At 46.3% G+C, this 26071-nt stretch overlaps 1 protein-coding gene across 3 annotated transcripts in view; it reads right to left on the bottom strand.

Moving 5' to 3' along the window:
- The window catches only part of LOC109904217 (disheveled-associated activator of morphogenesis 1), an 81890-nt gene that overhangs the window by 34611 nt on the left and 21208 nt on the right, over positions 1-26071 (bottom strand). For all 3 annotated transcript variants that reach the window (XM_031787975.1, XM_031787974.1, XM_031787976.1), the window contains exon 2: positions 1351-1596. In XM_031787975.1, coding sequence (XP_031643835.1) covers positions 1351-1533 — 183 coding nt within the window. In that variant the 5' untranslated portion in view covers positions 1534-1596. The remainder of the gene's footprint in view (positions 1-1350; positions 1597-26071) is intronic.

Raw genomic sequence — 26071 nt, 5'->3', positions numbered from 1 at the left:
CTTCAAAGAGAAGAACAAACACAGGTCTCACTATGTATCCTTTATTCCTCTTCTTCTTTCGAAGATGGTTGGCAACAACCCTTCGTCCATCAGTGTGTTGGACTATTTTCTTCCGTTTCGTGCCCACTGAACATGGCCCAAGCCATATTTCCCTCGTCCTGAGGCATTGAGCCAGGCTGTTTACCAGACTAGGGGTTAGGCTGACACTGTTTGACATATCTGTTTTGGCCCATTGTGAGAGGTCCCGTCAGGACACAATGGCTGCAGATGGGTTCTCTGCAGGAGGCCTGTTTGGCCAGTGCCAGGGACGAGTGACTCGGCAGAGCGCGTGCAGCGAGGCGAGGAGTCCAACCGTACCACTGGCTGCTCTGCTGGCTGCTGCTGGGAGGGGACAGGCACTGTCATGCGCTGGTGGCCCCTGCCTGCACAGACGCTCACTGGCCCCCTGCTCAATGGAGTTTGCAGAGCTAAATGAAGATGAGCTGTATGGTCTCACTCACGGCAGTTAACCCTGCAATGGATCAGTAGTGAGAGGAACCAGAAGATCACAGAGAGGTTTGGTCACAGAGAGGTTGGGATTATGAGAATGAGGACTAGGAACAAGCCATTTTCTATCTTCATAGAGGCATGAGCACTGGCCCTTAGTTAACACTGTGATGACCATACAAACAGGAAACCATGGGCCTCTAAGCTTTCTGAATGTTCCTTCATCTGAAATACTGTCTGGTTGCTGTGCAGAGGGCAGTCTACGTGTATTTCAGTGTACTCAAGCGATTAGTAAAGCACCTTTATATTACAGTCAAGAAACATTGACTTTGCTGGAAACAAGCAAAGATAGAGTATATCAGAGGACATAAAGTATATCAAAAACGAGCCCATCCCTTAGTGAGTATTTATGAGTCAATAACACAGCCAGGACCTGGAAACAGAGTTGAAGAAAAAGCAAGTGCAGACCTGGCTGCTTCGCCTTCCAACATGGCAGCCGTCCACATATCCCTCACATGTGATTAAGCTAGTTAAATACTTCACAGTCCTGAAAGCTTCTGATTCGATTGTAATCATGTAATAAATGAAAGCCAAACGAAAACATTTACGTCCAACGCAATCATTTTGTTTAAAAGTCATCGTGGACAACAGTTCTTTTTATGGCAAGATCCCTTTACTAGTCATCTATTTATAGTGTCGAGCTGAACCAAGTACCAACCAGCAGCTCTGTATGGGGGAAGAGAGGCAGAGTAGAGGGAGACAGAGAGACAGACAACAGAAAAACAGACAGAGAGAGAGACAGAGAGCAAGAGTAAGCATGTCAGCATGGCAGTGGGCCAAGCCCAGCCCTGGAACAGTACGTACCACAAGCTCAGAGAACATGGCATCCAGCTCCTCCTCAGGCGGCATGGGCAGGGAAGGCGCCATGGTCTGTAGGGTGAAGTTACTGTCATGACGGAGGCGGTAGGTGATCTCCGGGTGATCACTCCCTTTAAAACAGCAGAATATATCAGAAAAGCCCCGCCCTGGACGCTTGCGAGGGGCCATGGCTTGGCAGTGGCGGGGTCTGGGCACTTTCTAGGGAAAGTTACCGTCTCTCACAACGGCTCCCTATAGAAGGAGACAAGGGGAAACTGTTAGTGGAATACATGGTCGGAGTGGTTTCACCAGGTATTTGTCACCCCAAGGGCGTGATGTACGTCACTTCTAACAACGAGGGTGTGGTCTATATCACCCTCCAAAGTTGTGGTAATGTCATCCCCAGGGCGTGGTGTATGTCACTCAAATGTGGGTGGCTGAGTTCCAAAACACAGGCCTAAATGTACAGCTACACAACCCGATCCAACAATGAGTGGAGGTAAAGAGACACAGAGTCCCATGTCAACGGGAGAGAGTCATCACTGGACTGTTGGCTTCTCTATAGAGAAAACACAGTGCTACACTACACATAATATGCCAGAGTCTGATTGATTCAAATAACTAGATAAAAGCAAAGTGGTTTGATGTTTAGTAACAAGCCAACCCTTCATCATCATGTGCTTCACATTGCAGGGCTCCTGTCTCCATTCTCCCCCACTGTAGACAAGGTGAAAGATTATCTCATACTGTGATACACACACCATGTATGATGACCATGTAGAGGTGTCTGTACCCCCATCCAGTATAGCATCACCATATTTGGTCATGTGGATGTGCACAGTTGACCAGGTTCCAGGGGCAGTAGCGTAAACCACCCAACACATAAACTGAGAAAGAGACAGACAGAGAGAGAGCGACAGAAAGAGATAGACAGAGAGAGAGCGACAGAGAGAGACAGACAGACAGAAAGAGACAGACAGAGAGAGAGCGACAGAAAGAGACAGACAGAGAGAGAGCGACAGAAAGAGACAGACAGAGAGAGAGCGACAGAAAGAGACAGACAGAGAGAGAGCGACAGAAAGAGACAGACAGAGAGAGAGCGACAGAAAGAGACAGGTAGAGAGAGAGAGCGACAGAAAGAGACAGACAGAGAGAGAGCGACAGAAAGAGACAGACAGAGAGAGAGCGACAGAAAGAGACAGACAGAGAGAGAGCGACAGAAAGAGATAGACAGAGAGAGAGCGACAGAGAGAGACAGACAGACAGAGAGCGACAGAGAGAGACAGACAGACAGAAAGAGACAGACAGAGAGAGAGCGACAGAAAGAGACAGACAGAGAGAGAGCGACAGAAAGAGACAGACAGAGAGAGAGCGACAGAAAGAGACAGACAGAGAGAGAGCGACAGAAAGAGACAGACAGAGAGAGAGCGACAGAAAGAGACAGACAGAGAGAGAGCGACAGAAAGAGACAGGTAGAGAGAGAGAGCGACAGAAAGAGACAGACAGAGAGAGAGCGACAGAAAGAGACAGACAGAGAGAGAGCGACAGAAAGAGACAGACAGAGAGAGAGCGACAGAAAGAGACAGACAGAGAGAGAGCGACAGAAAGAGACAGACAGAGAGAGAGCGACAGAAAGAGACAGACAGAGAGAGAGCGACAGAAAGAGACAGACAGAGAGAGACAGACAGATAGAAAGAGACAGACAGAGAGAGAGCGACCGAAAGAGACAGACAGAGAGAGAGCGACAGAAAGAAAATAACAAAAGAAAGAAAAAAATGAAGAGAGAAAGAAAGACCAAAAAAGAGAGAGAAAAAGAGAGAAAGAGAGAACGAGAGTAGAGTTATACTGAGGGACCTCAACCTGCTCTATTCCTCTCTGTGACCCTACACAGCAGGACTAGGATTTACAGTGTGAGCACCAAAAGTATTGGGACAGTGACACAATTGTTGTTGTTTTGGCTCTGTAGTCCAGCACTTTGGATTTGAAATGATACAATGACTATGGGTTAAAGTGCATTCATATCGGGTGAACCGTTTAGAAATTACAGCACTTTTTGTACATAGTGCCATCGTCGTCCCCCCCATTTTAGGGGACCAAATTATATTTATGCCTGTTCCTAGTCTCACTCATCATTATTCAAGATTCATTCAGGGTTATCCGTATTTTCATGGTAGCATCCACATAATGTAGAAATGTTTAGAAACATTATATTCTTATTTACAAATAGAAGTGACTCCAAAATGACACAATACATTATTTACCATTCATTTCTGTTGGGCATCAAATGATCTGAAACAACCAAAATCTACAAATCTGTAGAGTCACAAGCTTGATGTAGTCATTGTGTGCTATGAATATGGGACCACATTTTACTACTTTAATACACATAAATGAATTTATACCAATACTTAAAATCAGGGGACTATATACAAAAAGTGCTGTAATTTCTTAACTCTTCACCCGGTATGGATGAAAACACCCTCAAATTAAAGCTGATAGTCTGCACTTTAACCTCATAGTCATTGTTTCATTTCAAATCACAGTCAAAACAACAACAAATGTGTCACTGTCCCAATACTTTTGGAGCTCACTGTACATTCAAACACAGACACTGTGGTGATAATTGCACTGACTGGGTAGAATCACTGTCTGCTTCTCAGCTCACTGTGGTGACGAGGTTACATAAGCAATAAGGCCCAGGGGGGTGTGGTATATGGCCAATATTAACACGGCTACGGGCTGTTCTTCTGCACCACGCAACACGGAGTGCCTGGATACAGCCCTTAGCCATGGTATATTGGCCATATACCACAAACCCCTGAGGTGTCTAATTGCTATTATAAACTGGTTACTAACATAATATGTCAAAATAAATGTTTTGTCATACCCGTGGTATACGGTCTGTTACACCATGGCTGTAAGCCAATCAGCATTCAAGGTTCGAACCAGCCAGTTTCTAAATGGTCTTTATATGTTACTGTACAGCAGGCACTTCTGCAAAAATAAAATGCACATAATAATCCTTATGAGAGTGTTAAAGAAACGTTGTATTCATTAAACTCACCATGAAACATATTGTAATTCCCCCTGCCTGTACATGCCTAAATACACACACACACACACAGACACACACACACAGACACACACACACACACACACAGAAACACAGCTTTCTGTGGTGCACGTAAATGTGATCTGCATTTGAAACATCCTTAATCTACTGTCCCTTCTAGTCATTCTCTTCATCCTGCCTCCCACTACCTAACTGGAAATATACTTCCTCATACGGTAACGACACTGTCTCATAAAAGGTTAAATGTCTTCAAACAGTGTGCTGGCTGCTTCTATCCTCCTCTCTATCTCTCTGGCCCACAAGACGGTGAGTCTGAGCAGAAGCAAAGTGATGTCTATAATCCAGACTGGGCTAGTCAAAACAAATTGCAGGATGTTAGTCTTTGAAGAGGGAGCGATTCTGATGTTGTGAGAGTAAATCATGTGACTCATATCTGTGAGCTTTCATTAAGCAGGAGCCAGAGACTCAACTCCCACTGTTTCTGCTGAGAGAGAGAGAGGAGAGAAAGATACAAGATTTGAGAAAGAAAGAAAGAGAGAATCACAATGAAAGGAGAAAAGCAAAATAAAATGATATCACAGCATTTTGCTATTGCTTAAACTAAAAAGTTACATGAATATTAAGTTAATAGTAATAATATTTGAGGTTTCTGGGTTTTAGAGCTGGAAATTGCCAGGGACTGCATGATACAATATTATCACAATACTTATACAATATGTATTGGGCTTCAATACTTGCTCACTATGTGTCTGCTGCAGAGGGAGAAGAGACAGAAATAAAAGAGCTATAGGAAGACAAATACCAGAGTTCTGGTGCAGGTACAGCTGACTGCGCTAGCTAACGCTACCTAGCAAAAATATTAACAATTATAATAATATACATATTATATTTTTATCGATACTTGGAGTCATAGTATCGGTAGAATATCGTCCCAAAAGTAGTGTCAAACTAACTGAGGGGGGAACTCCAATCCCGAAATCACAAGATAAATACCATTCAGGTCTCAAATAAAATACAAATACCATGGGCCCTTGTCAAAAGTAGTGCACTATATAGGGAATAGGGTCCCATTTCAGACGCAAACCAGGGTTGGCCCAAAAGCCAATCTAAGAACCGCAGGAGAGAAAAATGAAACCCAGCCATCTGTGGTAGCAGACGGTGCAGCCCCCAGTCGGGTTAGGGTCAGACAGCGGCCAGCACTTTATTTTGGGTTCATGCACAAAAATCTCTCAGTGAATAATTTACACAAACTGAGATGAGAGGGTCTTCCCTTGCTGTCAGTTTTCCTCCTGGGAAAGGTCATATACACAAGGCACACACAAGGCCACAGCGAAAGAGATCAGCTTCCCAAACACCCAAGCAAGCACTACTCTGACGTTCCACAAAGCTCTAAGCAAACAGTATAATTCAACCTCTTCAGTTACTATAAAGAGTTTTTCTTGAACTAAGGATGTGTGGGTGTGGGTGTTTAGGCAGGTAAAATCCTGGGGGTGTTTAAGCAGGCGAAATCCTGTGGGTGTTTAGGCAGGTTAAATCCTGTGGGTGTTTAGGCAGATTAAATCCTGTGGGTGTTTAGGCAGGTTAAATCCTGTGGGTGTTTAGGCAGGTTAAATCCTGTGGGTGTTTAGGCAGGCTAAATCCTGTGGGTGTTTAGGCAGGTTAAATCCTGTGGGCATTTAGGTAGGTTAAATCCTGTGGGTGTTTAGGCAGGCTAAATCCTGTGGGTGTTTAGGTAGGTTAAATCCTATGGGTGTTTAGGCAGGCTAAATCCTGTAGGTGTTTAGGCATGTTAAATCCCATGGGTGTTTAGGCAGGTTAAATCCTGTGGGTGTTTAGGCAGGTTAAATCCTGTGGGTGTTTAGGCAGGCTAAATCCTGTGGGTGTTTAGGCAGGTTAAATCCTGTGGGCGTTTAGGTAGGTTAAATCCTGTGGGTGTTTAGGCAGGCTAAATCCTGTGGGTGTTTAGGCAGGTTAAATCCTGTGGGCGTTTAGGTAGGTTAAATCATGTGGTCGTGGCAGACAGAGAACCCATACAATCCACAACATTGACATCTTGTATTAGAGAACAACTTTACCATTTTGTTACAATAGTAGGGATGTACAAATGAGAACAGACTAAACAAGAATGGAAACGTGATTGACCACTCTTTGCACCAGGCACATCCAGTTTATGTCGCATAATCAAGCAATAAGGCCCGAGGGGGTGTGGTATATGGCCAGTAGACCACGTCTAAGCTAAAGTAAAACCTACAGGAGGGTAGCTCTCCAGAAACATGGTTGAATTGAAAACCTACATGATGGTAGGTCTCCAAGAACATGGTTGGATTGAAAACCTTCAGGACGGTAGGTCTCCAGGAACAGGGTTGGATTGAAAACCTACAGGAGGGTAGCTCTCCAGGAACATGGTTGGATTGAAAACCTACAGAATGGTAGGTCTCCAAGAACATGGTTGGATTGAAAACCTACAGGACGGTAGGTCTTCAGGAACATGGTTGGATTGAAAACCTACAGGGTTGGATTGAAAACCTACAGGAGGATAGCTCTCCAGGAACATGGTTGGATTGTAATCTACAGGAGGGTAGCTTTCAAGGAACATGGTCGGATTGTAATCTATAGGAGGGTAGCTCTCAAGGAACATGGTTGGATTGTAATCTACAGGAGGGTAGCTCTCAAGGAACATAGTTGGATTGTAATCTACAGGATGGTAGCTCTCAAGGAACATGGTTGGATTGTAATCTACAGGAGGGTAGCTCTCCAGGAACATGGTTGGATTGTAATCTACAGGAGGGTAGCTCTCCAGGAACATGGTTGGATTGTAATCTACAGGAGGGTAGCTCTCAAGGAACATGGTTGGATTGTAATCTACAGGAGGGTAGCTCTCCAGGAACATGGTTGGATTGTAATCTACAGGAGGGTAGCTCTCAAGGAACATGGTTGGATTGTAATCTACAGGAGGGTAGCTCTCAAGGAACATGGTTGGATTGTAATCTACAGGAGGGTAGCTCTCAAGGAACATGGTTGGATTGTAATCTACAGGAGGGTGGCTCTCAAGGAACATGGTTGGAGAGCCAGTAAAACCAAGATGTCTTTCCAGGACCTCAAATTGAAATAAGTGTCAGATCTCTCTCCCCAGCTATCATTGTAAAAACACGTGAAACGGTCTGTTTGTTTATGACCAAACTTGTCCTTCCTGAATGGACTACCATGATCAGCACAGAGGGCATCTCTCAAATGGCACCCTATTCCCTTTTAGTGCACAACTTTTTTTTACCAGGGCCCATACTAGGTTATAGAGGGAGTAGGGAGCCATTTGGGAGGCATACTGAATGTGTTCCACGTGCTGGACTGTTCCTACCATAGCAGATGATGTCCTTGTGAACTTCACATGACATGTATCCTTGGAAAGGGGGATTTTCTGTGGCAGGGAACTAAAGAGGGAACCAAAAGGTGGACAGGTACTGCATGTATAACAGCTGTAGTAAGACCTGGAACAGAGCCTGTAGAGAAACCATTCTCCCCTTTCTCACACAGGTCAGCGTCAGGAAAGACAGACACAGACACAGACACAGCTCAGTGTCAGTAAAGACAAACACACACACACACACACACACACACACACACACACACACACACACAGACACACACACACACACACACACACACACACACAGGTCAGAGAGGGAGAGACAGGGAGCTTTTCCAGCGCCATCAACAAGCCCAACCGGGGTCTCTCTTGAGCGCCCCTTTCCCACATGACCCAAGTGGAATCCGTCTCTCCTTACCCCAGCAGTACGATGGGAGGGCTGCGAACTGCCAGGGATTTTTGTTGCAGTTCAACCTTTATCTGGCCACCGTCCACCCGTCTCCATCGGACCGGGAGAGGGTGTCCGCCCTCGTCTCGTGCCTCACCGGGAGAGCCCTGGAATGGGCCAACGCCGTGTGGAGAGAGGGAGATGCAGCGTCAGACCAGTTTGAGGAGTTCACCTGCCATTTCCGGGCAGTCTTCGACCACCCGCCAGAGGGTAGAGCGGCGGTTGAGCGACTCTACCATCTGAGGCAGGGGACAAGGAGCGCCCAGGAGTTCGTCCTGGAGTTTAGGACCCTGGCTGCCAGCGCGGGATGGAAAGACAGGACCCTGATCGTTTATCGTTGTAGTCTGCGTGAGGACGTCCGTCGGGAGCTGGCCTCCAGAGACACCACCTTCACTTTCGACCAGCTGGTGGATCTGTCCATCCGGCTGGACAACCTGCTGGCTACTCGAGGACGTCCAGATTCGGGTCTGCTAGTTCCATCCTCCCGCACCCCCTCTCAGATACCCATGGAGCTGGGAGGGGCGGTGCGCAGGGAGACCGTAGGGGGTTCCCGTTCGTGCACCATCTGTGGCCGCAGAGGTCACCCTGCCGGTTGGTGCTGGGTTGGTTCCTCTGGGAATCGAAGCAGCAGGTAGGGCGCTCTGGCGTCACCCCAGGTGAGCTGGCACCATTCTCACCCAGAGCCCTCTGTTGCACATGTTTGTGTCTGTCACTTTTCCTGACTTTTCCCCATATTCCCAGCATAAGGCGCTCGTTGATTTAGGCGCGGCTGGGAATTTTATTGATAGAGTGTTAGCTCATAGCTTAGGGACCCCCATTTTTCCTGTGGATGTGCCCTTCCCCGTTCACGCCTTAGATAGACGACCATTAGGGTCAGGGGTGATTAGGGAGGTTACCGCGCCTTTGGGTATGGTGGCGCAGGGGGGTCACACGGAGAGAATTAGTCTCTTCCTCATTGACTCTCCTGCGTTTCCCGTGGTGCTGGGCCTACCCTGGTTAGCCTGTCATAACCCCACTGTTTCTTGGCCACAGAGGGCTCTCACAGGGTGGTCGTGAGAGTGTTCAGTTAAGTGTTTAGGGGGTTCTGTAGGTGCTACAACGGTGGAGAGTCCAGACCATATCTCCACCGTGCGCATCCCCCCAGAATATGCTGATTTGGCTCTCGCCTTCTCCAAAAAGAAGCCGACTCAATTATCACCTCATCGACGAGGCAATTGTGCGATAGACCTCCTGGTAGATGCTGCACTTCCCAGGAGTCATGTGTATCCCCTCTCACAGGCGGAGATGGAGGCTATGGAAACATGTCTCTGAATCCCTGTGTCAGGGGTACATTCGGTCCTCCACTTCACCAGCCTCTTCAAGTTTATTTTTGTGAATAAGAAGGATGGGAGGTCTGCGCCCGTTTATTGACTATCGGGGTCTGAATCAGATCACTGTGAGGTATAGTTACCCGCTACCGCTCATAGCTACAGCGATAGAGTCAATGCATGGAGCGCTCTTCTTCACCAAACTAGATCTCAGGAGCGCTTACAACGTATCCAAGAGGGAGACGAGTGGAAGACGACTTTCAGTACCACCTCTGGGCACTATGAGTATCTCGTCAAGCCGTACGGGTTGATGAAAGCGCCATTGGTCTTCCAAGCTTTTGTAGACAAGATTTTCAGGGACCTGCACGGGCAGGGTGTAGTGGTGTTTATTGATGACATCTTGAAATACTCCGCTACACGCGCTGAGCATGTGTCCCTGGTATGCAGAGTGCTTGGTCGCCTGTTGGAGCATGACCTGTACGTCAAGGCTGAGAAATGCCTGTTCTTCCAACAGTCCGTCTCCTTCCTAGGGTATCGCATTTCCACTTCAGGGGTGGAGATGGAGAGTGACCGCATTGCAGCCGTGCGTAATTGGCCGACCCCCACCACGGTAAAGGAGGTGCAGCGGTTCTTAAGGTTTGCCAATTATTACCGGAGGTTTATCCAGGCGTTTGGTCAGGTGGCAGCTCCCATTACCTCACTGCTGAAGGGGGGCCCGGTGCACTTGCAGTGGTCAGCTGAGGCGGATAGGGCTTTTAGTCACCTGAGGCTCTGTTTACCTCGGCTCCTGTGTTGGCCCATCCGGATCCCTCTTTGGCGTTCATAGTGGAGGTGGACGCGTCCGAGGCTGGGATAGGAGCGGTGCTCTTTCAGTGCTCGGGTACACCACCGAAGCGCCGCTCCTGTGCCTTCTTCTCGAAGAAGCTCAGCCCGGCAGAGCGAAACTATGATGTGGGTGGCCGGGAGCTGTTGGCTGTCGTCACGGCCTTGAAGGTGTGCAGACATTGGCTTGAGGGGTCTAAACACCCTTTTCTCATCTGGACTGACCACCGTAATCTGGAGTACATCCGGGCGGCGTGGAGACTGAACCCTCGTCAGGCAAGGTGGGCCATGTTTTTCACCCGTTTTGTGTTTACCCTTTCCTACAGACCAGGCTCTCAAAATGTTAAGGCAGACGCATTGTCCCGGCTGTATGACACAGAGGAGCAGCCAATGGATCCCACTCCCATTCTCGCAGCATCTTGCCTGGTGGCGCCGGTAGTGTGGAGCCTAGATGCACACATTGAGCAGGCGTTGCGTACAGAGCCCGCTCCCCTTCAGTGTCTGGCTGGGCGTATGTACGTTCCACCTGCAGCCCGCGACCGGCTAATCTATTGGGCCCATACGTCACCCTCCTCTGGTCATCCTGGTATCGGTCGGACAGTGCACTGTCTTAGTGAGAAGTACTGGTGGCCCACTTTAGCTAAGGACGTGAGGGTTTATGTTACCTCCTGCTCAGTGTGTGCTCAGTGCAAGGCTCCTAGATACCAGCCCAGAGATAAGTTAGAACCCTCACCCGTTCCCAACGGCCATGGTCGCACCTGTCAGTGGATTTCCTGACTGATCTTCCTCCTTCACAGGAAAACACCACTATCCTGGTCGTGGTGGATCGTTTCTCTTAGTCCTGCCGTCTCTTCCCTCTGCCTGGTCTCCCTACGGCCCTACAGACTTCGGAGGCCTTGTTTACACACGTCTTCCGGCACTATGGGTTGCCTGAGGATATAGTGTCTGATCGAACTCCCCAGTTCACTTCAAGAGTCTCGAAGGCGTCCATGGAAGGTCTGGGGGTCTCGGTTAGCCTTACCTCAGGTTTTAACCCCGAGAGTAATGGGCAGGTGGAGAGAGTAAACCAGGATGTGGGTAGGTTTCTGAGGTCCTATTGCCAGGACCGGCAGCATTCGTGCCCTGGGCAGAGATGGCCCAGAACACGCTCCGCCACTCCTCCACAAACCTCACCCCCTTCCAGTGTGTATTGGGTTATCAGCCGGTTCTGGCTCCTTGGCATCAGAGTCAGACCGAGGCTCCTGCGGTGGACGACTGGTTCCGGCGTGCGGAGGAGACATGGGACGCTGCTCATATCCACCTTCCGTGTGCCATGCTGTGCCAGAAAGTGGGCGCAGATATCACCGCAGTGAGGCCCCGGTGTTTGCACCAGGGGATAGAGTCTGGCTCTCAACCTGAAACCTGCCCCTGTAGGCGAAGTGCCTACAGTACCTTGTGGACTGGGAGGGGTATGGTCCGGAGGAGAGATGCTGGGTTCCGGTGGAGGACGTGTTGGATCCTTATATGCTGTGCGATTTCCACCGTCTCCATCCGGATCGCCGTGCGCCTCGCCCTCCGGGTCGTCCCCGAGGTCGGTGCCGAACGCACGACGGGGGGGGGGAATGATGGCTAGAAGGTTGGTGACGTCGACCGCCAAACACCACCCGAACAAGGAGAGGGACCAACTTCGGCGGAAGTTGTGACAGTACACCCCCCCCCCCCTCGTGCGTTCGGCACCGACCTCGGGGACGACCCGGAGGGCGAGGTGCTGTGTTTGGCGGTCGATGTCACCGACATTCTAGCCATCATTAATACATTTTTTCATTTTCCATTGGTTTTGTCTTGTCTTCCTACACACCTGGTTCCAATCCCATGCATTTCATATTGTGTATTTAACCCTCTGTTTCCCATCATGTCCTTGTCAGAGATTGTTTGTTGTATGTACAGTGGGGAGAAGAAGTATTTGATACACTGCCGATTTTGCAGGTTTTCCTACTTACAAAGCATGTAGAGGTCTGTAATTTTTATCATAGGTACACTTCTGCAAATTGCAAATGCAAATTAAAATGAATTACTTAAAAATCATACAACGTGATTTTCTGGATTTTTGTTTTAGATTCCGTCTCTCACAGTTGAATTACAGACCTCTACATGCTTTGTAAGTAGGAAAACCTGCAAAATCGGAAGTGTATCAAATACTTGCTCTCCCCACTGTAGGCGTGTTATTTGTTCTGATGCGCGACGGGTTTTGCACTCTATTATGTTATTTTTGTGTACTTTGGTTTTCTGAGGTTTTTTGAATGTTTATTAAACAGTGAAATACGGAACCGTAAATCTAAATCTAAATATTCCTGTTACATTGCACAACCTTCAATGTTATGTCACAATTACATAAAATTCTGGCAAATAAATAATTAGTTCTCAACAAGCCAGGCGGCCCAAACTGTTGCATATACCCTGACTCTGCGTGCAATTAACGCAAGAAAAGTGACACCATTTTCCTAGTTTAATATTGCCTGCTAACTTGGATTTCTTTTAACTAAATATGCAGGTTTGAAAAAATATACCTCTGTGTATTGATATTCTAGAAAGGCATTGATGTTTATGGTTAGGTACTTCGTGCAACGATTGTACTTTTTTTGCAAATGCGCTTTTGTTGAATCATTGCCTGTTTGGCGAAGTTGGTCTTCACACAGTTCGCAACGATCCAGGGGGCCCAAACTGCTGCATATAGCCTGACTCTGTTGCACAGAAAGCAAGAGAAGAGACACAATTTCCCTAGTTAAAAGAAATGCATGTTAGCAGGCAATATTAACTAAATATGCAGGTTTAAAAACATATACTTGTGTATGGATTTTTAGAAAGACGTTGATGTTTATGGTTAGGTACACATTGGTGCAACGACTGTGCTTTTTTCGCGAATGCGCTTGTTAAATAACCGTATGGTGAAGTAGGCTGTGATTCAAAGGCACCGCATCAATTATAGGCAACGCAGGACAAGCTAGATAAACTAGTAATATCATCAACCATGTGTAGTTAACTAGTGATTATGTTAAGATTGATTGTTTTTTATAAGATACGTTTAATGCTAGCTAGCACCTTACCTTGGCTCCTTGCTGCACTCGCATAACAGGTAGTCAGCCTGCCACGCAGTCTACTTGTGGAGTGCAATGTAATCTACCACAATCGGTGTCCAAAAATGCAGATTACCGATTGTTATGGAAACTTGAAATCGGCCCTAATTAATCGGCCATTCTGATTAATCGGTCGACCTCTAAAAGACACACAGGTCAGCGTCAGTAAATACACACAGGTCATTGTCAGTAAAGACACACACACAGGTCAGTGTCAGTAAAGAAACACAGGTCATCGTCAGTAAAGACACACATGTCAGGGTCAGTAAAGACACACAGGTCATCGTCAGTAAATACACACAGGTCAGCGTCAATAAATACACACAGGTCAGCGTCAGTAAAGACACACAGGTCAGCGTCAGTAAATACACACAGGTCAGCGTCAGTAAAGACACACAGGTCAGCGGCAGTAAATACACACAGGTCAGCAGCAGTAAATACACACAGGTCAGCGTCAGTAAAGACACACACACAGGTCAGCGTCAGTAAAGACACACAGGTCAGCGTCAGTAAAGACACACACACACAGGTCATCGTCAGTAAATACACACAGGTCAGCGTCAGTAAAGACACACACACAGGTCATCGTCATTAAAGACACACAGGTCAGCTTCAGTAAAGACACACACACAGGTCATCGTCAGTAAAGACACACAGGTCATCGTCAGTAAAGACACACAGGTCATCGTCAGTAAAGACACACAGGTCATCGTCAGTAAAGACACACAGGTCAGGGTCAGTAAAGACACACAGGTCAGCGTCAGTAAATACACACAGGTCAGCGTCAGTAAAGACACACAGGTCAGCGTCAGTAAAGACACACAGGTCAGCGTCAGCAAAGACACACAGGTCAGGGTCAGTAAAGACACACAGGTCAGCGTCAGTAAAGACACACACACAGGTCAGCGTCAGTAAAGACACACACACAGGTCAGCGTCAGTAAAGACACACACACAGGTCAGCGTCAGTAAAGACACACACACAGGTCAGCGTCAGTAAAGACACACACACAGGTCAGCGTCGGTAAAGACACACAGGTCAGCGTCGGTAAAGACACACAGGTCAGCGTCAGTAAAGACACACACACAGGTCAGTATCAGTAAATACACACACACAGGTCAGCGTCAGTAAAGACACACCCACAGGTCAGCGTCAGTAAATACATACAGGTCAGCGTCAGTAAAGACACACAGGTCAGCGTCGGTAAAGACACACAGGTCAGCGTCAGTAAAGACACACACACAGGTCAGCATCAGTAAATACACACACACAGGTCAGCGTCAGTAAATACACATAGGTCAGCGTCAGTAAAGACACACAGGTCATCGTCAGTAAATACACACAGGTCAGCGTCAGTAAATACACACAGGTCAGCGTCAGTAAAGACACACACACAGGTCATCGTCAGTAAATACACACAGGTCTGCGTCAGTAAAGACACACACACAGGTCATCGTCAGTAAAGACACACAGGTCAGCGTCAGTAAAGACACACACACAGGTCAGCGTCAGTAAAGACACACAGGTCATCGTCAGTAAAGACACACAGGTCATAGTCAGTATAGACACACAGGTCATCGTCAGTAAAGACACACACACAGGTCATCGTCAGTAAAGACACACAGGTCAGCGTCAGTAAAGACACACACACAGGTCAGCGTCAGTAAAGACACACAGGTCATCGTCAGTAAAGACACACAGGTCATAGTCAGTATAGACACACAGGTCATCGTCAGTAAAGACACACAGGTCATCGTCAGTAAAGACACACAGGTCATCGTCAGTAAAGACACACAGGTCAGGGTCAGTAAAGACACACAGGTCATCGTCAGTAAAAACACACACACAGGTCATTGTCAGTAAATAGACACAGGTCAGGGTCAGTAAAGACACACACACAGGTCATGGTCAGTAAATACACACAGGTCAGGGTCAGTAAAGACACACACACAGGTCAGCGTCAGTAAAGACACACAGGTCATCGTCAGTAAAGACACACAGGTCAGGGTCAGTGAAGACACACACACAGGTCAGCGTCAGTAAAGACACACACACAGGTCATTGTCAGTAAAGACACACAGGTCATCGTCAGTAAAGACACACAGGTCAGGGTCAGTGAAGACACACACACAGGTCAGCGTCAGTAAAGACACACACACAGGTCAGCGTCAGTAAATACACACAGGTCAGCGTCAGTAAATACACACAGGTCAGCAGCAGTAAATACACACAGGTCAGCGTCAGTAAAGACACACACACAGGTCAGCGTCAGTAAAGACACACAGGTCAGCGTCAGTAAAGACACACACACAGGTCATCGTCAGTAAATACACACAGGTCTGCGTCAGTAAAGACACACACACAGGTCATCGTCATTAAAGACACACAGGTCAGCTTCAGTAAAGACACACACACAGGTCAGCGTCAGTAAAGACACACAGGTCATCGTCAGTAAAGACACACAGGTCATCGTCAGTAAAGACACACAGGTCATCGTCAGTAAAGACACACAGGTCAGGGTCAGTAAAGACACACAGGTCAGCGTCAGTAAATACACACAGGTCAGCGTCAGTAAAGACACACAGGTCAGCGTCAGTAAAGACACACAGGTCAGCGTCAGCAAAGACACACAGGTCAGGGTCAGTAAAGACACACAGGTCAGCGTCAGTAAAGACACACACACAGGTCAGCGTCAGTAAAGACACACACACAGGTCAGCGTCAGTAAAGACACACACACAGGTCAGCGTCAGTAAAGACACACACACAGGTCAGCGTCAGTAAAGACACACACACAGGTCAGCGTCGGTAAAGACACACAGGTCAACGTCGGTAAAGACACACAGGTCAGCGTCAGTAAAGACACACACACAGGTCAGCATCAGTAAATACACACACACAGGTCAGCGTCAGTAAAGACACACCCACAGGTCAGCGTCAGTAAATACATACAGGTCAGCGTCAGTAAAGACACACAGGTCAGCGTCGGTAAAGACACACAGGTCAGCGTCAGTAAAGACACACACACAGGTCAGCATCAGTAAATACACACACACAGGTCAGCGTCAGTAAATACACATAGGTCAGCGTCAGTAAAGACACACAGGTCATCGTCAGTAAATACACACAGGTCAGCGTCAGTAAATACACACAGGTCAGCGTCAGTAAAGACACACACACAGGTCATCGTCAGTAAATACACACAGGTCTGCGTCAGTAAAGACACACACACAGGTCATCGTCAGTAAAGACACACAGGTCAGCGTCAGTAAAGACACACACACAGGTCAGCGTCAGTAAAGACACACATGTCATCGTCAGTAAAGACACACAGGTCATAGTCAGTATAGACACACAGGTCATCGTCAGTAAAGACACACACACAGGTCATCGTCAGTAAAGACACACAGGTCAGCGTCAGTAAAGACACACACACAGGTCAGCGTCAGTAAAGACACACAGGTCATCGTCAGTAAAGACACACAGGTCATAGTCAGTATAGACACACAGGTCATCGTCAGTAAAGACACACAGGTCATCGTCAGTAAAGACACACAGGTCATCGTCAGTAAAGACACACAGGTCAGGGTCAGTAAAGACACACAGGTCATCGTCAGTAAAAACACACACACAGGTCATCGTCAGTAAATACACACAGGTCAGGGTCAGTAAAGACACACACACAGGTCATGGTCAGTAAATACACACAGGTCAGGGTCAGTAAAGACACACACACAGGTCAGCGTCAGTAAAGACACACAGGTCATCGTCAGTAAAGACACACAGGTCAGGGTCAGTGAAGACACACACACAGGTCAGCGTCAGTAAAGACACACACACAGGTCATTGTCAGTAAAGACACACAGGTCATCGTCAGTAAAGACACACAGGTCAGGGTCAGTGAAGACACACACACAGGTCAGCGTCAGTAAAGACACACACACAGGTCAGCGTCAGTAAATACACACAGGTCAGCGTCAGTAAATACACACAGGTCAGCAGCAGTAAATACACACAGGTCAGCGTCAGTAAAGACACACACACAGGTCAGCGTCAGTAAAGACACACAGGTCAGCGTCAGTAAAGACACACACACAGGTCATCGTCAGTAAATACACACAGGTCTGCGTCAGTAAAGACACACACACAGGTCATCGTCATTAAAGACACACAGGTCAGCTTCAGTAAAGACACACACACAGGTCAGCGTCAGTAAAGACACACAGGTCATCGTCAGTAAAGACACACAGGTCATCGTCAGTAAAGACACACAGGTCATCGTCAGTAAAGACACACAGGTCAGGGTCAGTAAAGACACACAGGTCAGCGTCAGTAAATACACACAGGTCAGCGTCAGTAAAGACACACAGGTCAGCGTCAGTAAAGACACACAGGTCAGCGTCAGCAAAGACACACAGGTCAGGGTCAGTAAAGACACACAGGTCAGCGTCAGTAAAGACACACACACAGGTCAGCGTCAGTAAAGACACACACACAGGTCAGCGTCAGTAAAGACACACACACAGGTCAGCGTCAGTAAAGACACACACAGGTCAGCGTCAGTAAAGACACACACACAGGTCAGCGTCGGTAAAGACACACAGGTCAGCGTCGGTAAAGACACACAGGTCAGCGTCAGTAAAGACACACACACAGGTCAGCATCAGTAAATACACACACACAGGTCAGCGTCAGTAAAGACACACCCACAGGTCAGCGTCAGTAAATACACACAGGTCAGCGTCAGTAAAGACACACAGGTCAGCGTCGGCAAAGACACACAGGTCAGCGTCAGTAAAGACACACACACAGGTCAGCATCAGTAAATACACACACACACAGGTCAGCGTCAGTAAATACACACAGGTCAGCGTCAGTAAAGACACACAGGTCATCGTCAGTAAATACACACAGGTCAGCGTCAGTAAATACACACAGGTCAGTGTCAGTAAAGACACACAGGTCAGCGTCAGTAAAGACACACACACAGGTCATCGTCAGTAAATACACACAGGTCTGCGTCAGTAAAGACACACACACAGGTCATCGTCAGTAAAGACACACAGGTCAGCGTCAGTAAAGACACACACACAGGTCAGCGTCAGTAAAGACACACAGGTCATCGTCAGTAAAGACACACAGGTCATAGTCAGTATAGACACACAGGTCATCGTCAGTAAAGACACACAGGTCATCGTCAGTAAAGACACACAGGTCATCGTCAGTAAAGACACACAGGTCAGGGTCAGTAAAGACACACAGGTCATCGTCAGTAAAAACACACACACAGGTCATCGTCAGTAAATACACACAGGTCAGGGTCAGTAAAGACACACACACAGGTCAGCGTCGGTAAAGACACACAGGTCATCGTCAGTAAAGACACACAGGTCAGGGTCAGTGAAGACACACACACAGGTCAGCGTCAGTAAAGACACACACACAGGTCATTGTCAGTAAAGACACACAGGTCATCGTCAGTAAAGACACACAGGTCAGGGTCAGTGAAGACACACACACAGGTCAGCGTCAGTAAAGACACACACACAGGTCAGCGTCAGTAAATACACACAGGTCAGCGTCAGTAAAGACACACAGGTCAGCGTCAGTGAAGACACACACTCAGGTCAGGGTCAGTAAAGACACACAGGTCAGCGTCAGTAAAGACACACAGGTCATCATCAGTAAAGACACACAGGTCAGGGTCAGTGAAGACACACACACAGGTCAGCGTCAGTAAAGACACACACACACAGGTCAGCGTCAGTAAATACACACAGGTCAGCGTCAGTAAAGACACACAGGTCAGCGTCAGTAAAGACACACAGGTCAGGGTCAGTGAAGACACACACACAGGTCTGCGTCAGTAAAGACACACACACAGGTCATCGTCAGTAAAGACACACAGGTCAGCGTCAGTAAAGACACACACACAGGTCAGCGTCAGTAAAGACACACAGGTCATCGTCAGTAAAGACACACAGGTCATCGTCAGTAAAGACACACAGGTCAGGGTCAGTAAAGACACACAGGTCATCGTCAGTAAAAACACACACACAGGTCATCGTCAGTAAATACACACAGGTCAGGGTCAGTAAAGACACACACACAGGTCAGCGTCGGTAAAGACACACAGGTCATCGTCAGTAAAGACACACAGGTCAGGGTCAGTGAAGACACACACACAGGTCAGCGTCAGTAAAGACACACACACAGGTCATTGTCAGTAAAGACACACAGGTCATCGTCAGTAAAGACACACAGGTCAGGGTCAGTGAAGACACACACACAGGTCAGCGTCAGTAAAGACACACACACAGGTCAGCGTCAGTAAATACACACAGGTCAGCGTCAGTAAAGACACACAGGTCAGCGTCAGTGAAGACACACACTCAGGTCAGGGTCAGTAAAGACACACAGGTCAGCGTCAGTAAAGACACACAGGTCATCATCAGTAAAGACACACAGGTCAGGGTCAGTGAAGACACACACACAGGTCAGCGTCAGTAAAGACACACACACACAGGTCAGCGTCAGTAAATACACACAGGTCAGCGTCAGTAAAGACACACACACAGGTCATCGTCAGTAAAGACACACAGGTCATCGTCAGTAAAGACACACAGGTCATCGTCAGTAAAGACACACAGGTCAGCGTCAGTAAAGACACACACACAGGTCAGCGTCAGTAAAGACACACAGGTCATCGTCAGTAAAGACACACAGGTCATAGTCAGTATAGACACACAGGTCATCGTCAGTAAAGACACACAGGTCAGCGTCAGTAAAGACACACAGGTCAGCGTCAGTAAAGACACACAGGTCAGCGTCAGTAAAGACACACAGGTCAGCGTCAGTAAAGACACACAGGTCAGCGTCAGTAAAGACACACAGGTCAGCGTCAGTAAAGACACACAGGTCAGCGTCAGTAAAGACACACAGGTCAGCGTCAGTAAAGACACACAGGTCAGCGGCAGTAAAGACACACCGGTCAGCGGCAGTAAAGACACACCGGTCAGCGGCAGTAAAGACACACAGGTCAGCGTCAGTAAAGACACACAGGTCAGGGGCAGTAAAGACACACCGGTCAGCGTCAGTAAAGACACACAGGTCAGCGTCAGTAAAGACACACAGGTCAGCGTCAGTAAAGACACACAGGTCAGCGTCAGTAAAGACACACAGGTCAGCGTCAGTAAAGACACACAGGTCAGCGTCAGTAAAGACACACAGGTCAGCGGCAGTAAAGACACACAGGTCAGCGGCAGTAAAGACACACCGGTCAGCGGCAGTAAAGACACACAGGTCAGCGGCAGTAAAGACACACAGGTCAGCGGCAGTAAAGACACACCGGTCAGCGTCAGTAAAGACACACAGGTCAGCGGCAGTAAAGACACACAGGTCAGCGGCAATAAAGACACACAGGTCAGCGGCAGTAAAGCAATACTCTCTGAAGCATCAGACAGTGTGTTTTTCCTCTCCTTTTATCAAAGACAAAGAACAAAGAGCCAGACTGGGGATATTTAATATCTTCCATTTCAAAGAGCAGCTTGTAATAATCAGGATGCTGTTAGCAATACTAACTGATGTTCTTCTGTTTATTATCTCATTTCTTTAGGTTTCTCTTCAGTCGAGACATGACAGAGGGAATATACTGTACATACATATACTGTACATACATCTGATGCACTCAGAGAGCATTCTGGGGAGAGTGAGATTGAGTGAGATTTTAAAGCCTACATTTGCATGCTGAGCTTTACATTAATTCCCTTTACCCATGATGCACTACTTTTTAATTCCCCCCCACTCCTCCTCTAACAGACACAGGCACATACAGTACATTACACACTCCATCAACATGTGGTATGCCTCACTCCCTCAAACACAGTGAGCCTCGGAGCCACACCTGTTCTGGTTGTTGTACCGAGGTGAGTCAGCAGGGGAAAACAGGGTGTGTGCAGTGCCCCAGGTTGTTTCACGTGGCTTTGCTCATTCACACCCACACATGTTCCTACTGTAACAGTCCAGGTGATTATCCAGTACCAGCTGCAAAACACACAGCCACTGAGCTGACCTGAGAGAGTCCATTGCAATTCCATTGCAATTTGAGCAATTCTAAGAAATTGAATTGAAATGGTATTGGTCCCAAACCTGATCCAAATGTGTCTTGTCATTTGACTGGTATTGCTGATGCCTATGACAGATCTCTAATTAACAATGACTATAACAAACATTATTACTAGGCTATTATAGTGTAGTATTGCATGGATTACTGAAAGGAAGTTTGAGAGAAAACCTAAAACAATGTTTGAACAAATACAACTCACGATGTGCAGAATCAGATGAAGTGATAATCTTGAGAACCCAAAGTGTACTTCAACTTTAGACAACATACCAGGCTGATTGTTGCCCTTAAAGCAAAACCCGATACGCTCAACATGTTCAAGAAGTAATTGTTGGATTCTACGTAGCTAGAGCTTTTTACACATATTGGATCCAGATGTCCAGTAGGGCCATGAGTTGCGCTGCAACCCCTCACATGAATCTGAGAACATCTGGCAATTAAAAGACCTGAACAATCGCAGGATGTTCGTGGTCTTTATTGGTCTACTGACAGGCAGTACAGTTTGATATTGTCTCCAGAGCTCAGCTGAGACAAACGTCTGATTGCTGAACACACAACAGTAAAGATGACTCACTCTCTCTCTGTTATTGCTCACCATTGGGGATTCTGATAAAAGCAGACACTTAGGGAAACATACTGTTCACAGTAGTTCCCCTATCTGATTATTTTAAATGTTTTTAGCTGAATGATTGGATTGCATTGTGCACTGGCAGTATGGGGCTGGTTTCCTGGACCAAGATGAAGCCTATTCCTGTTCTAACAAGCACTTTCAAGGGAGTTGATTTGCCATTAAACTAGAACCAGGAAACTGGCTTTTGATGGCAGCTCGAAGACAAATTCAATGCTCCATGAACAGCAGAATAGGGCTACAGAGAGACAGGGAAATGAGCAGCAACATGGGAGGCCTACAGACAATGAAGGAGAGAAAGGAAAGACAGCCCAGTGGTTAGTCAGAGATGATGTAGTTTAGTCCAGTCATTAGAGACAGACTTTAGAACAGATGTTGAACAACCTGCTGCTGCTTGTCCATCCGCTGGGCCAAACCTATAGATACAGATACCGTCAGATATAGGTTAGAGAGAGCTGGTAGTCCCATCCACCAAACTACCAGGTGTGAAAAAGGGAAGGTACTCAGGGGATATGCTAATTTGGTATAGAGCAGACCTAACCCACTCCATTAAATGAATCAAAACAGGAACATTTTACATTTGGCTAGAAATTCAAAAAGGAAATGATCTTAACAGAGAATAATGTCCTCCTGTGTGCTACCTATATCCCCCCACTAGAATCCCCATACTTTAATGAAGACAGCTTCTCCTTCCTGGACGGGGAAATCAGTCATTTCCAGGCCCAGGGACATGTATTAGTCTGTGGCGACCTAAATGCCAGAACCGGACAAGAACCCGACACCCTCAGCACACAGGGGGACAAACACCTGCCTGCAGGTGACAGCATTCCCTCCCCCATAAGCCCCCCTAGGCACAATTATGACAACATAACCAACAAAAACGGGTCACAACTCCTGCAGCTCTGTCGCACGCTGGGTATGTACATAGTCAATGGTAGGCTTCGAGGGGACTCCTATGGTAGGTACACCTATAGCTCATCTCTTGGCAGTAGTACTGTAGACTACTTTATCACTGACCTCAACCCAGAGTCTCTCAGAGCTTTCTCAGTCAGCCCACTGACACCCATATCAGACCACAGCAAAATCACGGTCTACTTGGACAGAGCAATACTCAATCATGAGGCATCAAAGCCAACGGAACGGAGTAACATTAAGAAATGCTATAGATGGAAGGAAAGTAGTGTGGAAACCTACCAAAAAACAATTAGGCAACAACAAATTCAATCCCTTTTAGACAATTTCCCGGGTAAAACGTTCCACTGTAATAGTGAAGGTGTAAACTTGGCAGTAGAAAATCTTAACAGTATCCCTATCAAATCTAAAAAATCTCAAATAGAAAACCAAAGAAAATGAACAACAATGACAAATGGTTTGATGAAGAATGCAAAAATCTAAGAAAGAAATTGAGAAACCTGTCCAACCAAAAACATAGAGACCTGGAAAACATGAGTCTACAGCTTCACTATGGTGAATCACAAACAATACAGAATTACACAACGGAAAAAGAAGGAACAGCACGTCAGAAATCAGCTCAATGTAATTGAAGAATCCATAGACTAACCACTTCTGGGAAAATTGGAAAACACTAAACAAACAACAACACGAAGAATTACCTATCCAAATGGAGATGTATGGTTAAACCACTTCTCCAATCTTTTTGTCTCTATAACAAAGAACAAAGAGCAAAAACATATACATGATCAAATACAAATCTTGGAATCAACTATTAAAGACAACCAGAACCCACTGGATTCTCCAATTACCTTGAATGATCAACAGGACAAAATAAAAACGCTCCAACCTAAAAAGGCATGTGGTTTTGATGGTATTCTCAATGAAATGATCAAATATACAGACAACAAATTCCAATTGGCTATACTAAAACTCTTTAACCTTTTTGGGACAGGGGGCAGCATTTTCACATTTGGATTAATCGCGTGCCCAGAGTGAACTGCCTCCTACTCTGTCCCAGATGCTAATATATGCATATTATTATTATTATTGGATAGAAAACACTCTGAAGTAGAGGTCGACCGATTATGATTTTTCAATGCCGATACCAATACCGATTATTGGAGGGCCAAAAAAGCCGATACTGATTAAATAAATTATTTTATTTAGTTGTAATTATGACAATTACAACAATACTGAATGAACGCTTATTTTAACTTAATATAATACATCAATAAAAATCTATTTAGCCTCAAGTAAATAATGAAACATGTTCAATTTGGTTTAAATAATGCAAAACCAAAGTGTTGGCGAAGAAAGTAAAAGTGCAATAAAGAATGCAAGAAAGCTAACGTTTCAGTTCCTTGCTCAGAACACGAGAACATATGAAAGCTGGTGGTTCCTTTTAACATGAGTCTTCAATATGCCCAGGTAAGAAGTTTTAGGTTGTAGTTATTATAGGAATTATAGAACTATTTCTCTCTATACCATTTGTATTTCATTAACCTTTGACTATTGGATGTTCTTATAGGCACTTTAGTATTGCCAGTGTAACAGTATAGCTTCCATCCCTCTCCTCCCTCCTATCTGGGCTTGAACCAGGAACACAACGACAACAGCCACCCTTGAAGCAGCGTTACCCATCGCTCCACAAAAGCCGTGGCCCTTGCAGAGCAAGGGGAACAACCACTCCAAGTCTCAGAGCGAGTGACGTTTGAAACGCTATTAGTGCGCACCCTGCTAACTAGCTAGCCATTTCACATCGGTTACACCAGCCTAATCTCGGGAGTTGATAGGCTTGAAGTCATAAACAGCTGCTGGCAAACACACGAAAATGCTGTTTGAATGAATGCTTACGAGCCTGCTGGTGCCCTACCACCCCTCAGTCAGACTGCTCTATCAAATCATAGACTTAGTTATAACATAATAACACACAGAAATATGAGCCTTTGGTCATTAATATAGTAGAATCCGGAAACTATCATCTCGAAAACAAGGCATTTATTCTTTCAGTGAAATGCAGAACCGTTCTGTATTTTATCTAACGGGTGGCATCCATAAGTCTAAATATTCTTGTTACATTGCACAACCTTCAATGTTATGTCATAATTACATAATTCTGGCAAATTAGGCGGCCCAAACGGTTGCATATACACTGACTCTGCGTGCAATGAACGCAAGAGAAGTGACAATTTCACCTTGTTAATATTGCCTGCTAACCTGGATTTCTTTTAGCTAAATATGCAGGTTTAAAAATATATACTTCTGCGTATTGATTTTAAGAAAGGCATTGATGTTTATGGTTAGGTACACATTGGAGCAACGATACGCACCACATCGATTATATGCAACGCAGGACACGCTAGATAAACTAGTAATATCATCAACCATGTATAGTTAACTAGTGATTATGATTGATTGATTGTTTTAATGCTAGCTAGCAACTTACCTTGGCTTTCTGCATTTGCGTAACAGGCAGTCTCCTTGTGGAGTGCAATGAGAGGCAGGTGGTTAGAGCGTTGGACTAGTTAACCGTAAGGTTGCAAGATTGAATCCCCGAGCTGACAAGGTAAAAATCTGTTGTTCTGCCCCTGAACGAGGCAGTTAACCCACCGTTCCCAGGCTGTCATTGAAAATAAGAATGTGTTCTTAACTGACTTGCCAAGTTAACTAAAGATTAAATAAAGGTGTCAAAAAACAACAACAACAAAAAACCAATGGCCAAATCGGTGTCCAAAAATACCGACTTCCGATTGTTATGAAAACTTGAAATCGGCCCTAATTAAATCGGCCATTCCGATTAATCTGTCGACCTCTATTATCTGCCTCACTTGCTTTGGCAATGTTAACACATGTTTCCCATGCCAATAAAACCCATTGAATTGAAATTGAATTGATAT

Source organism: Oncorhynchus kisutch, linkage group LG14, assembly GCF_002021735.2.
Source record: "Oncorhynchus kisutch isolate 150728-3 linkage group LG14, Okis_V2, whole genome shotgun sequence".
NCBI lineage: Eukaryota > Metazoa > Chordata > Actinopteri > Salmoniformes > Salmonidae > Oncorhynchus > Oncorhynchus kisutch.
Note: the sequence above shows the minus strand (reverse complement) of the source record. Positions and strands in the feature narration are given on the sequence as shown.